The sequence below is a fragment of the Argentina silus genome (assembly GCF_951799395.1).
Source record: "Argentina silus genome assembly, chromosome: 10".
Classification (NCBI taxonomy): Eukaryota; Metazoa; Chordata; class Actinopteri; order Argentiniformes; family Argentinidae; genus Argentina; species Argentina silus.
Genome location: NC_139664.1, coordinates 6401128 through 6417125, shown reverse-complemented (window position 1 = coordinate 6417125; position 15998 = coordinate 6401128). Strand labels below are relative to the sequence as shown.

The 15998-nt window shown below is 48.2% G+C and overlaps 1 protein-coding gene across 1 annotated transcript in view; it reads right to left on the bottom strand.

Moving 5' to 3' along the window:
- The window catches only part of cadm4 (cell adhesion molecule 4), a gene marked incomplete at its 5' end in the record, with an annotated part of 87382 nt that extends 72036 nt beyond the window's left edge, over window positions 1–15346 (bottom strand). The window contains one exon of the mRNA XM_083679079.1: window positions 15101–15346. Within this exon, the coding sequence (XP_083535205.1) occupies window positions 15101–15173 (73 nt within the window). The remainder of the gene's footprint in view (window positions 1–15100) is intronic.
- Between the last annotated feature and the right edge of the window lie 652 nt (window positions 15347–15998).

Below are 15998 nucleotides of genomic sequence, written 5' to 3'. Positions count from 1 at the left end.
TGTGTGTGTGTGTGTGTGTGTGTGTGTGTGTGTGTGTGTGTGTGTGTGTGTGTGTGTGTGTGTGTGTGTGTGTGTGTAGCAGTCTTTTGATCAGCGATGGCGAAACACTGTTTCATCCCAACGCTCTGATGCAATGTGGAGCGCAACGGCGCAAAAGAGAAAACATTGTACATGCGGAGAGCACACTGTATTATAATTGGCCATTTATGAAACAATAAAGAATTGATTTCCGTTAAGAGAGGTAGGCCCAGAGGGGAGAGAGAGAGAGAGAGAGAGAGAGAGAGAGAGAGAGAGAGAGAGAGAGAGAGAGAGAGAAGTAGAGGCGAGAGAGAGAAAGAGAGGGAAAGAGAAAGAGAGAGAAAGAGAGAGAGAGAGGTAGAAGTAGAGGAAAGAGAGCGAGAAAGAGCGGACAAAATAAGGACAATCCTAGATCCTAAGGCATCGAGCCATTTCCTTTTGTCGACTTGAGCCTTTACATCTAATGCCATTGTTACTTCCCAGTTAAGAGAAACTACTTTGTTTCAAATCAGCATCTGTAGCAAGGCATAATTAAATGGCCAATTAGGCCGCATTGTGTTTCAGCCTGTTTCAGCCCTGTAAAGTACCCGTCATTGTCTTAGTCTGTTTCAGACCTGTAAAATAGCAGTCATTAAAAAAAAAAAAAAAATGCTAACTAATAACAGCGTTCCAGCCTGTCCTCTGCTGTCCTCTCGCCAGCTTTAATTTCCTTTTAAGCCCTCCGTATTGATTCTATCCCCCCTGTCCCTCATCCCCCCCCCCATCCTCCTCCCCCCCTCTCCCTTCCCTCCCATTTCCCTCCTTCCCTCTCCTCCCGTCGCTCTTTTATTAATAACACAAAGCAATAACAACTGTGTCACAACCCTAAATTTCACCAGAGCCAATTAATGAGATTAATCTAAAGCTAGCCCGACGTGTGTTTCCGACTCTCTTCGCGGCTTTCGCTCGCAACCCCCCCCCCCCCCCCCCCCCCCCCCGGGACAGCAGCACTCCCTTACCTCCCCCCTCACCCCCCCCCCCCCTCTTTCCTTCCTTCTTTCTTTCTTTCCTTCTTTCTTTCTTTCTTTCTTTCTCTATTTATTGTACTCCTCACACTCTGCCAGCTCTAAACTTAGTGAAAGAGGCCGGAGAGAGAGAGAGAGAGAGAGAGTGAGAGAGTGAGAGAGAGAGAGAGAGTGAGAGAGAGAGAGAGAGAGAGAGAGAGAGAGAGAAAGAGAAAGAAACAGAGGCTTGGGCAAAGTACAAAAGGATGAGATTTGTTACCGAGGCTGAGCAAAAGAGGATATGAAGGAGAGAGGGAGGGAGGGAGGGAGGGAGGGAGGGAGGGAGGGAGGGAGGGGAGAGGGGAGAGGGGGATGAGGTATACTGCCAAATGGCAAGCCTTGGTGGTAAATGGTGAGGCAGAGGAGAGGGAGAAAAAAGAAATATGGATGGACTGCTGGATGAAGAGATGAATAAAAGATAGAAGGGAGTAGAAGCAATGGAAAGGTAGTTGGGGTGAGGGAGTCAGGAGAGGAAGTATTAAAATCCACAAGTGAGTCTCCTCTCCGTCTGACTTTCAGGGGAGCTCATCTCCAAGCTGTTTATACACCCTCTAAACTGTGTGTGTGTGTGTGTGTGTGTGTGTGTGTGTGTGTGTGTGTGTGTGTGTGTGTGTGTGTGTGTGTGTGTGTGTGTGTGTGTGTGTGTGTGCTTGTGGGTTTTGTGTACATACCTCTCTGTGTGTGTGTGTTGTACAGTGTGTGTATGTGTGTGTTGTGTAGGTGCACCATTGTGTGTGTATGTGTGTGTTGTGTAGGTGCACCATTGTGTGTGTGTGTGTGTGTGTGTGTGTGTGTGTTGTGTAGGTGTATCATTGTGTGTGTGTATGTGTGTGTGTGTGTGTGTGTGTGTGTGTGTGTGTGTGTGTGTGTGTGTGTGTGTGTGTGTGTGTGTGTGTGTGCGCGCGCGCACACGCGTGTGCTCACACGTGTGTGTGCGTGTGATAGAGCTCCATCACTAAGGGGCTCTGTGTGAGTGTGTGTGTGTGGGTGTATGGTGGAACATCGGCGCTATGAAAGTGTGAAAGTCTGTTAGATGCAGTCAGAGCCAGAACTCTGTGTTCTCGGTACCAGTGGCACGTACTGCATGGCTATGGACCACACAGATGCCACCACACTCAAACCATACACACACACACACATACACACACACACACACACTGATATACGCTATGTGCCATGAAGTATGAGTATGATAGTAGTAATTGATTTAGGTTAAATTAGCATCTCTGCATGGTAGAGCACCTCTGTGTGTGTTTGTGTGTGGATTGGCAATGTCTTAGCTCTTGGATGAGTGTATGGGTGAGACCATGTCTGTGTATGGCTGTGTGTGTGTGTGTGTGTGTGTGTGTGTGTGTGTGTGTGTGTGTGTGTGTGTGTGTGTGTGTGTGTGTGTGGTTTGAGTGTGGTGGCATCTGTGTGTATGTGTGTGTGTGTGTGTGTGTGTGTGTGGGTGTGTCTAGGACACGGGGCGTCTCAGCAGAGGTCTGAAAGGCAGAGTCCATGTAGTCAGTTACAGCTGTGTAATTGCCAGGATGGCTCCATCGCGACGCAGCTCTCCCACCCACAGCCATTCACAGCATTTCATGAGTGGATGAGCACGCGGTGCGCTGCAGGCTCTGTGTGATTGACTAGAGTGCTGAGCGCCTCTGGATATCGTTCTGTTTATTGCTTCTTTCACCTTTTTGGTAATTGAGCATCCCCTTCAAAATATGCATTGTCAGACAAGAGAATGATGTAGTGCTTGTGTCTGTGTCTGTGTGTGTGTGTGTGTGTGTGTGTGTGTGTCTGTGTGTGTGTGTGTCTGTGTGTGTGTGTGTGTGTGTGTGTGTGTGTGTGTGTGTGTGTTTGTGTGTGTGCATGTGTCTGTGTATGTGTATGTGTCTGTATTTGTGCCGTGTATGCGTGTGTGTGTGTGTGTGTGTGTGTGTGTGTGTGTGTGTGTGTGTGTGTGTGTGTGTGTGTGTGTGTGTGTGTGTGTGTGTGTGTATGAGTGGTTGTACAATTAAATATGTTTATGCGTGAGGAGGTTGGGAAGCTTTTTATCACCTGGTAGCTGGTAATAATACTGTATGAATGCTGTAAATTCAGCCACTGCAATGCCAAGGTTATCGCTACACAGAGCTACAATGAGAAGATTGTATTTGCAAGGTTAAATAGTATGTGTGTGTGTGTGTGTGTGTGTGTGTGTGTGTGTGTGTGTGTGTGTGTGTTTATATCTGCATTCACCCATGGGCATGCTTGCAGGACTTAGCAGGTGTGTGTTTCGCATGATAACCGCATATGGACAATGACGCATGTGTGTGTGGCTGCACGTGTGAGCTGAATACTACTGAGCTCCTGGTCACTGGAGAACCCATGGAACATATTGTGCACACACACGCACACGCACACGCACACACACACGCACACGCACACGCACACACGCACGCACACACACACACGCATGCACACAAACACACTCACTCACACACACTCACAATGCTCCATAGCCTGGGTACCATAATGAGAGTCAGAGTGAAATAGATGACTATATATATAATAGATAAAGAGATAAACAGGGGTAAATGGAAGAAAGGGGAAGAAAGAATAAAAAAAATCAGTTGAGAGGGTGGAGAGAGGAGGGGGAGAGAGAGAGGGGGGGAGAGGAGCGGACAGGAGAGAGAGTAGAGGCTGTGCCTTCCACATCATCTTGGTTCGGGTTGAGAAGAGAGATGAGCAAATTAAATATGAATGTTTATAAATGGAGCTACATTTTCTCTTTGCTGCAAATAAGAGCTAGCATCCACTTTCATACACACTTAATGGAAAGGGAGAGGGAGGTAGAGGGAGGTAGAGGGAGGTAGAGGGAGGTAGAGGGAGGTAGAGGGAGGTAGAGGGAGTGGGCAAGAGGGAGGGGGGGGAGAGAGGAGAGACATGGGAGGTCGAGAGAGAGAGAGGGGGGTGTGAGCAAGAGGAGAAAGTGAGGATGGGAGAGGGGGAGTAAGAGAGAGAGAGAGAGAGAGAGAGAGAGAGAAGGAGAGATGGGGCCATGTATTGACGAGAGAGAGAGATGGAGCGGGGGGGATAGAGGACAGCTATAGGGTTGGTTAGAAGCAGGGGAGGGAGGGAGCCACAGAGGGAGATGAAAGAGAGAGGGATGGAGGTATATAGGGGTCTCATGTAAAGAAAAACATCTATTTTGAAAAGTGCCGCACAGTGCATAAGCAAAATGCACAGTTCAGCAAAGCCCAGAGCAAGAGAGATGGGGTGTGATGGGGAATGGAAGCTAGCTGGAGAAACGACAAGAAATGAGAGAGAGAGAGAGAGAGAGAGAGAGAGAGAGAGGGCCACTGCAAAAAAGAGAGGAATGAAAAGAGAGAGAGAGAGAGCGCAAGAGGATAAAACAATAACACTGAAATGGATAAAGACATGAGGGCACATAAACAAAGGGAACGAGAGAGAGAGAGAGAGAGAGAGAATAAAAAGGAGAGAGAGAGAGAGAGAGAGAGAGAGAAAGCCATTTTGTCTATGCAAACGAGGAGAGAAAGCAATACCACGGCATCGTCGGCCACCTGGGCTCAGTCAAACCTCTCCCTACCCCCCACCCCCCCCACACCTGGCCCTGACGTCCCCCTCGCCCGGGGCCACAGTACGGCAGGAGGAGGGAGAGAAACAGCATGGAGGAGAGAGGGACGGGGGAGAGATAGGGGAGGCTGCTGGCCCGAAGATCCATCAACAACCAGCAGGCCGTCAAGAAAGCAAAACGTCCCCTCCCGTGAAAATCTGTCTCTGTCTCTCTCTCTCTCTCTCTCTCTCTGTCTCTCTCTCTCTCTCCTTTTTATTCTCTCTCTCTCTCTCTCTCCTTTTTATTCTCTCTCTCTCTCTCTCTCTTTTTCCTCCACTGAGAACCCCATATGCTGCCGGCTGCGCCAAGCTGTGATTCACCTATTGTGTGTGTGTGAACACATGCGGCAGCCTCCAGATGCATGGGGATGTCGAGTGTGTGTGTGTGAACACATGCGGCAGCCTCCAGATGCATGGGGATGTGGAGTGTGTGTGATGTGTGTGAACATGGCTATTGTAGTTTATGTGCACTGCTGGGCTGGAGATAGACTGATAAGGGCAGTGGATGGATGGATGGCAATAAAGCTGTTCAGGGCCCATAGTGAGTACAGACAACACACACACACACACACACACACACACACACACACACACACACACACACAAACAAACAAAATCACCACTGGGCTCTTGTACTCTTTTCAAGCTGGGTTGAAGGGGGGGGGGGGGATTGGGGGGAGAGGGAGGAGGGATAGAGTGACAGTGAAATAATGATAGAGAGAACGAAATAGGGGAATCATAAAGGCAGGGAGATATCGTAAAAGGCACAAAGGCAGAGAGATCAAAAGACACAAAAAAAAACATGAAAAACCGGTTCTATGCAGACAAAGGCAGGAGAAAAGGTGCTGCACAGCTAAAGAACGAAAACAAAGTGAAAGCAGAGGGCTTAAGTCCCGGGGTCCCAGGTGCACACCTTCATTCCACTTTAATATCCTCTGGAATACCTCAAAAGATGCAACAGACGACCTGACATTTGAAATGTGCTGAGAAAAAAAGATGACGCATTCCCGGAAATAAACGTGTGTGTGTGTGTGTGTGTGTGTGGGTGGGTGTGTGTGTGTGTGTGGGTGTGTGTGTACGAGTGCGTGCATGCGTATGGGTGCGGCGCGCGTGCGTGTGCACAAAGTGAACTACGATTTATACCTCACCCGTTCACATGATTTATACATCACCCATCTTTTGGGATCAACGTGGTTTTTAATTACCCGATGTGATGTTTATGTTTGTTTTTCATTTTCGCTGTAAGCTCATAAATCCTTTTGCCCTCAACACCACTCAAATCCATCTCCCTAGCAAATAAACAACCGTTATAATTGCATATACAAGTAGGTCTGAAATAGTGGCGAGGCATACCTGATCCAATAGAGAGGTTGCAGAGAGGAAGCCATTTTGGGGCAAAAACACCCCACCATTCTGACTCTATTTCACAAAATAAAGGCCTGTTTATTTTCCCTCCCATCCAGAGATCTATGGTGTGGAGAGGCGAGTTAGTGCTGGTGGGTCCAATGGCTCCAACTGCTACGCTAACGCTAATCTGGAGAAAGAAGCGACTCCGACGCCAGCTGACCACCACAGAAATCACAAGACCGCCATGTAGCTGAATCCATTTGGCCACGACAAGCCTGTTCATTTTCCATTACCTCAGCACCTTAAGGGTGGGCGAAAGGTTGCAATGTAGCAGCACTGCCTTTGCCTTGTCCTCTGTCTACCAGCCATGCCTGAAGCCTCTGTGTCAAACACACTCAATACACCAGCCTGTCTGGCTGTTCCTCTGCTGCTCCTGTTTCGCCAGTGTGACCAGGGAGGGGGGGGGGGGGTTACGGCCGGGCCGGGTCCATCTGCAACCCATGATAACATTATCCCCTCTCTCCGATGGACACGGAGATAGCATCGTCTGCAGACACGGGTCTGAGAGAGGCTGCTGCATCCCATCCCCTGAGTCAGGCTCCGTTCAATCTACCAGTGTGTGTACAGAACCAGAGAGCACCGCATCGACTGCAATGAGGTGAATTGGGCGTTTCTTATCACCCTTTTACCATCCCTGAGAAAACGACTCCTCCGAGACAGGCCTCTAGCTATCCTCAAGGTCGTTTGAGCCCTATTTGGCCGGGGGGGGGGGGGGGGGGGGCGCGGGTTGTTACTTCTTCTTCTTTAAACTCTCTTTTCCAACCGGAGCAATCTTCGCTCGGAAATAAGAGCCCATTGTGAGGCGAAGTCATCTGTTGGAGCCGCCGATCCAAATTGGCCACTTTTTCCTTCCTCATCCCAGGCTTTTGTTTCGGCCATTGAAGAGTGCATGAATTGATGACCTTATGAAACACTAAAGAGGCCCAGCAAATCATCTCGGTAAATCTCCCCTCAGCACATTAAACACGACTGGAGGGCTTTATTTTATTTTTATCTTAGCTCTCTCTCTCTCTCTCTCTCTCTCTCTCTCTCTCTCTCTCTCTCTCTTTCTCTCTTTCTCTCCGGGCCCCCTCTCTTTCTTTATTTCTGGAACCCTTGAGGGTCTTTAAAAGTGAGTAACTTTGTGGAGGATTGTTTTCATGTGCCAGTAATTAATTGCCTCTAATGAATGGTTGTTTACGGTTTACTAATGAAGCGGATCAAAGCTCACTGGTAATGCTAGAGCTGTTGTCTGAGAGAGAGAGAGAGAGAGAGAGAGAGAGAGAGAGAGAGAGAGAGAGAGAAGGATAGATTGGGTTGAGTTGGCAATCTTGTTATGTGTTTGATCTACTGGCAGTTGTCCTTATCAGTATCTCACATTGAACAGATAGTCGTGTTGTTCCAAAGGCATATGGGAACGCTCAAATAAACAAAGACTGGCAATATTAAGTAAACAAAAAAACTTTCATACGCCCCTCTCTCTCTCTCTGTCTTCCAAACTTCAAACCAACATCATTAAAACTACTATCATACTTGGAGAGTGTGACAAATCTACACGCTATTGACAATCAACAAGAATGCTTCAACCTCGATCCCAAAAACCCTGCCTCGAAGACAGCCGACCAACAAAGCACTGCCATTGTGTCACGTAGCACCAGTAAACGAGCCACTACAGAGAGAGACATTTTGCGACATTCTGAGATGGTGAACTCATCGGGGAGACCTTTTCAAAAGTGTCGCTGTGCCCTTCTGAAAATGTTAGCTTGATTTCCGAGAAGGGAGCACAGCTTTGACTGGCCGTTTCCAGTCTGAGTTGAGCTCGTCACCCACCGACCACCCCATTATTAACAATGATGGCAATCCCCTTAAATGGCAGATAGCTGAATGTACCTGTGTGGGTGTCTAATTTAAAGAACCGGGCAGTGTGTGACGCAGGGGTTCTGTAAGAGGGAGCAAAGCCCATGCTCTAGAAAAAAAAATACTATTATAATCAGTACATGGTGTGTGTGTGTGTGTGTGTGTGTGTGTGTGTGTGTGTGTGTGTGTGTGTGTGTGTGTGTGTGTGTGCGTGTGTGTGTGTGTGTGTGTGTGGGGGGGGGGGGGGGGGGGGTGTGTGTGTGTGTATTTTTGTAGGTAAGTGTGTGCGTGTGTGCGTGCGTGCGTGCGTGCGTGCGTGCGTGCATGCGTCTCTACAGTGTACAGTGTGTGGGTGGGTATGTGTGTGCAGGCCTGTAGATAAATGTGTGTTCGTGTAGGTAAGTATATGTGTGTGTGTGTGTGTGTGTGTGTGTGTGTGTGTGTGTGTGTGTGTGTGTGTGTGTGTGTGTGTGTGTGTGTGTGTGTGTGTGCGTGTGCGTGTGTGTCTGCAGTGTGTGGGTGGGTATGTGTGTGTAGAAAATGACCTCATCGATCACAGCATCTTTTCTGTCCCCATCCCAGCTGTGTTGTCTGGTGTGGTCACCTACGCAGCGCCTACACCCCACTCCATCTCCATCTCAGTTTGTCCTCCGCCGTCTGTCTCTCCTCCTCCTCCTCCTCTTCTCTTTCCACTCCGACGCCTTGCGCCTCTCAGTGGTCACACCTCCGCTCCTAATCTCTCTCTTGTTTTTCACTCGTCCTTTCTCCCTCTCTCCCTTTTTTCTCTCTCTCCTTTCCTCCAGCTTTAAATCCAGCCTAGCCACACAGCATGGGCTGCTTTCTCTTCCTTGTCTTTCTCCAACCGTTCCATTTTCAACTTGAAATCCTGCAATCATTCAGTCGTTTGTTGGACTCCATCTCTCGCCTTGACCTGCTCCATTGGTCTGTAACATACCAGTCGCAAGACTCCCCCCATTCTTCTTTCCAGCTCCCCTGTTCTCCACTCTTCTCCAGACGCAGTCAGCCTCATTATTACCCACTCTCTCTCTCTCTCTCTCTCTCTCTCTTCTCTTCCTCCTCGACCCAATCCCCCCACTTTGCCCCCTCTCTTCTTTCTGGCCTAATTCCCCCTCTTCCTGGCCTCTCTCTCTACCCCATCGCTCCTCATCAGCCACCTCCAGCAGAGAGCCAGACCCTCAGGGAGACTCTTTGCATCCTCCTGCCTGGATCAGGTAGCCTCACCTGGCCTAATCCCCCTTCTCTCACTTCCCTCCCGGCTCTGGTGGAGCAACTCATTACAGCCCTATTCAAGTCTCCCCTCACTCTGACTTCCAGATGGTAGTCTGAGTCTGCATTAGCCCTTGTGCTGGAGGAGCGCACAGGTTACAGCACTCCAATTTACAACGCTTGGCCTTGCGGCTCAATCAGTTCGCTCTCATCCAATCAAGTCCAGCGAGGGCTGGAAGGCGGCACCTGAGTGGGGATAATCATGCCGGTTACCAGGGGCTGCTGCCGTCCTGCCACGTTAGCGGCGGGGCCTTCTGGGAGTCACAGAGACAGGTGTCATGGGCGGGAAAGGGAGGGTGTTGAACAAGCACGGGGGCGAACGGGAGGGGACGCCGTTTACTCCCGTGTCATGGCAACAGTGGCCCCGATAGAGAGGAATGTTCACCTCTCTGGCATTCCATCTCTAAATCTTCTTTCTCTCTCTCTCTCTCTCTCTCTCTGTGTCTCTCTCTTTCTCTCTCTCTGTCTCTCTCTCTGTCTCTCTCTCCCTGTCTCTCTCTCTGTCACTCTGCCTCTCTTTCTCTCTCTGCCTCCCTCTCTCACTGACTCCCTCTCTCTCTCTCTGTCTCTCTGCCTCCCTCTCTCACTCTCTCTGCCTCCCTCCCTCTCTCACTCTCTCTCTCTCTCTCTCTCCCTCTCTCTCTCTTGTTCTTTGTTTTCTCGCTGTTTGCTGAATTACATCTCGGAAGGTACTTCAAATAAGAGGGCCCTCTACAACGAACCCACATAGCCGCGGCACCTATACACATTGCTCAGCAACGCTGGAGTGGGAAATCGATGTTCTGATTTCACAGTCTCAACAGCAAAGGCAAACAACCAGGGAGGGAGGTCAAGAGTATAAAAGCTGCTGGCCCCCCAAGGGACAGGAGGTCAGAACATGTGGAAAAACAATAGAAAAGGGTGTTGTCGTTTACCAACCAATAAGCTTGGAGAGCAGATTGATTGACTGACAGGCTGCGGCTGCTAGAACACGAGTCGTCCTTGACATCTCCTCGTCATGAAAAACCTCAGCGGGAAGTTGGTGAAGAGTCAATTCCTCCCATACAGACACATAAGGATGACTTAAATCATAATGATTATCACTATTCGCAATATATGTCAATATAGTTTTCACAGTAACTGGATTGATAGGAAACAAACATATCTGATGAAATGCATCATCATCATCAACATGGTTGTAAGTGTCTTCCCCCTAAATGCCCAGTGTCCAGTGCAGTCTATTTATGTGTCGCATGTGATCATCTCACAGAGGAACCGACCATAGGATGCTGTAAACAGGAAGTGAGCTCTGTGACGCGTGACAGCCCAGGGTGTGAGGGTGCATCCTAATAGTCTAAAGAAGAGGCTTCCTCTCCTCTCCTCCTGACATTGACGTTGGCTGAATCTCAAAAGTCTCAAAAAAATCTCTCCTCAGCTCCTTGCATCCTCTAGGGGAATCCACAAGTTCCTCCATGCATTTTGAGAAGGTGAAGAGAGAGGACTCAAGGAAGCGAAGAAAATAAGTTTGAAAATCCGTCCGTTGGTGCACTAGACAAGTGGAATCCAATTCCTGGTAGGCATCCTCTATACTTCTCCCTCTTTTGTTCTGTCTTCAGATCCGTGTAGATGACAGAGAGGCGACAAGGAAAGGAAGCCTCTTTGGACTATCGAGATGCTTCCGTAGCATCCAAACCTAAACTCCAAACTCCAGAGTTATGGACGAATCGGATCGCGGGGCTCTGTGGCGATTAGGTGATAATTACGGTAGAATACATCACCTGCACTCAACAGTCAGGCTAGGAACTCTTTTGGCCCGTGAGTAATGGAACCATAAACTCAGCTATCCCACATTGAGCTCCGTAACTCTCCCTCACCACAGTCACTTCCTCAGGAAACGGCGCCCACAAACAGTCACATTTGTTTATGAGTTCAGATGCCTTCGCCGTTCCGCTGCAAAGGAGATAGTGGGTCTTTCCCTGACAGCAGCAGCCCTTTAAACTAAATCAGTTGATCAAACTGCTATGATACAGCAGTGATGGGACTGAATATCCAAACAGCTTTGTACAGAAGCACCCTACGTCTCTCTCCCTCATGTTGACGCGCACGCCAGCAGCATCTGCCAAGTTTTGATTTCCAATCATGCAGTCCCTACAAGAGGCGAAGTCATGAAATAAGGATGTAATACTGAGAAATTCAGATGTTGGCTCGACTTTACTCAAGGACTACATTACATTAAACTGTGCAGGAGAGAGAAAGCGAGTGAGCGGAGAGAGGGAGGGGGGGGGGGGCGAGAGAGCAGTGGAGGTCTTACTCTTTTTAATTACATTGTCGACAACTTGATTTTATTTGGGGGAGAATTATCCTCCGAGGTTTGGATCAAAGGATAAACCTTGGCTTACGGTGAAGGCTTCTTTAGCACATTAGAGAACAAAGTGATGAGCTGAAACACCCATTCCAGCGTAATGTAGAAGGAAGAAAACGGCAATCCTACACTGGCATGATGTAAACTCCACCTGACATGCATCAAGAACGGCAATTGGGCTCAGTCAGACTCTCTTGCGTAAGCACTCCGATTCCTGCGTAAGAAAGAACCAAGCAAACTGTGTCAGCTGTCTGAAGTCGCCGTGTGTGTCTGTGTGTGTGTGTGTCTGTGTGTGTCTGTGTGTGTGTGTGTGTGTGTGTGTTTGTGTGTTTGTGTGTGTGTGTGTGTGTGTGTGTGTGTGTGTGTGTGTGTGTGTGTGTGTGTCTGATCTTCAACAGCTGCAGGACAAACTGGCATGCCCAGAGTTGAGTTACTAATGCTGCTAACTCCTCCTCTGCTGCTGCAGCCGTCCCTACACTGGATCCCATGTGTGTATGTGTGTGTGTGTGTGTGTGTGTGTGTGTGTGTGTGTGTGTGTGTGTGCGCACAACCACACGTGTGTGTGTGTGTGTCTGGTGCACGTGTGTGTGTGTGTGTGCATGCATGTGTCCCTTGTTTGTGTGTGTGTGTGTGTGTGTGTGTGTGTGTGTGTGTGTGTGTGTGTGTGTGTGTGTGTGTGTGTATGGCAGAAATACCCCTGTGACTCACAATGACAATGATTTATCCTCATTATAGGTGTGTGTGTGTGTGTGTGTGTGTGTGTGTGTGTGTGTGTGTGTGTGTGTGTGTGTATGCGTGTCTGCGCACACACTGGCGATAATTGCTATTCAAATCTTCTCCCCCATGTCCATCCAATTGCTGCCATTTTTCAAGCGGCCGAGCGTTAGCCGAGCCAGGCTCCAAACGCATGATGAGAAGAGGCTAAAAAACGGATGGCTCCCATTGCACACAAGTCAAATAAACAAATGGAGGTGATTTAATGTGCACAGGCGATAGGGGAGGAGGTGGTAATGGAGGGCTGGATGGCTGGCTGGCTCGCTGGCTGGCTGGCTGGGGATGCAATGTTGGGGCCGCTGCAGCAGCAGAGGAGGAGTTAGCAGCATTAGTAACTCTGGGGATGCCAGTTTGTCCTGCAGCTGTTGAAGATCAGCCGTGTGTGTGTGTGTGTGTGTGTGTGTGTGTGTGTGTGTGTGTGTGTGTGTGTGTGTGTGTGTGTGTGTGTGTGTGTGCACCTCAGGCCTGCCCAGCAGACACGCTATGAAGTCTTCGCCTCTGTTTTTCATGTCCTCCATTTCTCTGTCTCTTTGTGTCCCTCACTCCTCACTCTCCATCTTTCGGCCTCTCTCCTTCCTTTCCTCTAGGCAGCCAGGTCTGTCTCAGGTCTGTCTCTTTCCATCACTCCTCTCTTGATCTGTCCATCCAATCAATCCATCCATCTCTCTCTCCCTGTCATAGTCAAAAGGCCCCCTCTCTCGTCTTTTCTCCCTTCCCCTCATCCCCCTCCTTCGTTCTTCCCACCTCCTTCCTCCCTCCTCTCTAAATTAGATTTTTCTGTGTGCCGCTGCAGAGCAGGGAACCGAGACATGTAGATGTGTTATCAAAAGTCGGCCCTGATTTGTGTGATGAGGGGGTGTTGAATAGCAGCCATCTCTCCTCCTCCATCTCCTCTTCCCTCTCTCTCCTCCCTCTACCACCCATTCATCCCCCCCCCATCCCTTCCCCACCTCTCCCCCCGTGTCCACCCCCCCCCACCACCACCCACTCCCCCAGCCCTGTCACAAACTAGATTAATGACAATGATCACCCACCAGCCCCCAGCAGCAGCAGCAGCAGCAGCAGCAGCCTGCAGCTCAGGCAAAACCCTGCACTGTAAGCAGCACACACACACACACACACACACAAATCTCATCTCTCTTGCACTAGACTAGCATATACATAAATGTAAACACCTACACACTCATGTATAGAAAAACATTGCTTCTCCCCCCATCTCTGACACACACACACACACACACACACACACACACACACACACACACACACACACACAGTAGAATCAATACACAGGCAGCAGCAGGGTTGGCTAAGGGAGTGCTGTTCCTCTGAAGCACAGGCAGAAAGGTACTGTATATGGAGGAGCACTGTAATGTTGCCCCAACAGGAGACGTCATCGCCACAGCACAGGTCGGTGACAATATGAAAAGCCGCTTTTAACCCATTACCTGCCATGTTCAGCAGAATTAATGTCCTGAACCTTCCGGAACATAACAAAAATAATACCATGAAATAACAACATAATACTTTAATTACTTAATATTTAGAAGGCGGACATCATATTACGTTTAGAATGATGTAAATAATCCACTCTAATAAGCATAGTTATACTGTAGCTCCATGCAAGTCTAAGTCTAAACAGATGGCACAGTAACCAAAGCGGCACAGTAAAAGAGCAAGTTGTCTTGGAGATGTCGTCATATTAATCCAAATCCCCCAGTCTGCAGCAGATGCATTTATCATGGGATGGTAAGCATGAAATAGCCCGTCCCTATGGGAACAGCGGAGCAGGACTATCCCAAGCACACAGACACCGGGGAGGGGGGAGACAATAGGAGGCTAGGCTACCGCCTGGGGGGAGTTGACACATCATGATGCGATGCATTAACTGTATTGATGTGACTCATGATAAGAACGTGCTGTGAACTCCAAGGTCCTACAGTGGAGAATGTCAGTGACAGGTAGCGAGTAATCTGACTGCCACACAGAGATAGTGACACACTACGATTGTCCTTGGAATGCAGGAAGCCAAGCAGAATACAGACACTGTCACAAAAACGCGATTCAGCGACTGAGGGGCTCGTGTGATGTTGGCTACGTAGCCTAGCTTATTCCAGGCTACTGCGGGTATTTGTTATGAGCGTATGGCTGATTCGATATTCACGTGCGTAAATGTGCGTGAGCGCACAAGGGGTCATACATTTAAGTCCCGTATTCAACCATGTTCTGTCGATAGAAATGATTAAATGGGGGAGGTAAGCTGTAGCGTATGAGGGGCGACGGAGGTTGTTATGAACAATTCAATAAAGAAAACTCAATATTGCAGAGAGAGTGCAGTCCAAAGGTGGGAGCTTTTACTTTTGTTTTCATTTTTACCCTCTCACTGATTCCGCTTCAAATAAACTTCAAATAAAAATGTAGCCTACTGTATGTACATTAATATATGGATTTGTGTGTAATACGCCGATGTTTGCTCAATAAAGACACAGCCCACATAGGCTTAAAAAGATTGACAGAGGTCCGCAGCACACGCGGAATAACAGCATATGCACAACCACTGTCCCAGCGCACTCTCCTATCCACATCGGCAAAATATTCCATTGACAGTCAAAGAACGAAATTGCCCGCGGTGCATATTTAGGGTTTAGTTCATAGACTCGCTGTCTTTCTAACTTGAGCTGTCAACAAACGTAAAGGCAAGTTCCTGTAAAGAAATGTAGAGAGCTTTGGTTTCTGCGTCTGTCAACGCGCGTTATTGTGTCATTCCAAAATAAATAAATAAATCCCTTACCTGAGCGCGCGAGGGACACGAGGATTATGATGGACAAGGGAACGCAGTAGTTCCAAATAGTCGCAAATGCCATCGTTGATATTCCCTCTGATCTCTTCTCTGATATTCCTCTTCCTTGAAGAAATCAAAGTGACATGAACCCGCAGGTTCACCCGCGAATAGAGCGTTGAGTGTGTGTGTTTACCTACGTTGGTTGGTGTCGCTGCTTATTACATACTAATACATACACTGTACATACACACCCACTTTTTCTTGCGAAAGTGGCTGAATATGACGGTGGGTCGTCCGTTTTTTCTTGGTTACTTTAAAATGTAAATATATTTAAATGTATAAGAAAAGGGCGGAACTCAGAGCTATACTCTGACCAATTACATGAAGGAAAGAGCAGATGGAGGCGTACGAAGACTGAGATGAGGGTGGGGTTTAGAAAGACAATAGGATGGGGGCGGGCGGTACATCTTCAGGCTAATTGAAATCAGTTCAATTTAAATTTTAACTTACATTTTTCATAAATGGCAACCTATCCTGAATTTGAAATATGGAAGGATATCACACACGCTTGATGACATATAAGGCTGTATTATCAAAAGTCAGTCAATTGATGAAAAATTATGAGAACGACAATATAGCCATGCTATTAGTATACAGCATTAATATATTTTGTGTTAATACATTTATTCTAAGCTTAAAGGTAGGCTCTGAGGGCCTTATAACGATAATGACAAATGCGTAGTTCTGAGATGGGGATATGTTGTGGACTTAATGTAAAGTAAACTAATCAAGGGAAGTACAGAAAGCAGTAGGCCCACTAAGTGTATTCTGTTTAGGTAATTACCGTACGGTAAATGGAATGGAACCTAAACTCATTCTCCTGCGGTTGCAACTCCTTGTTTTTGAC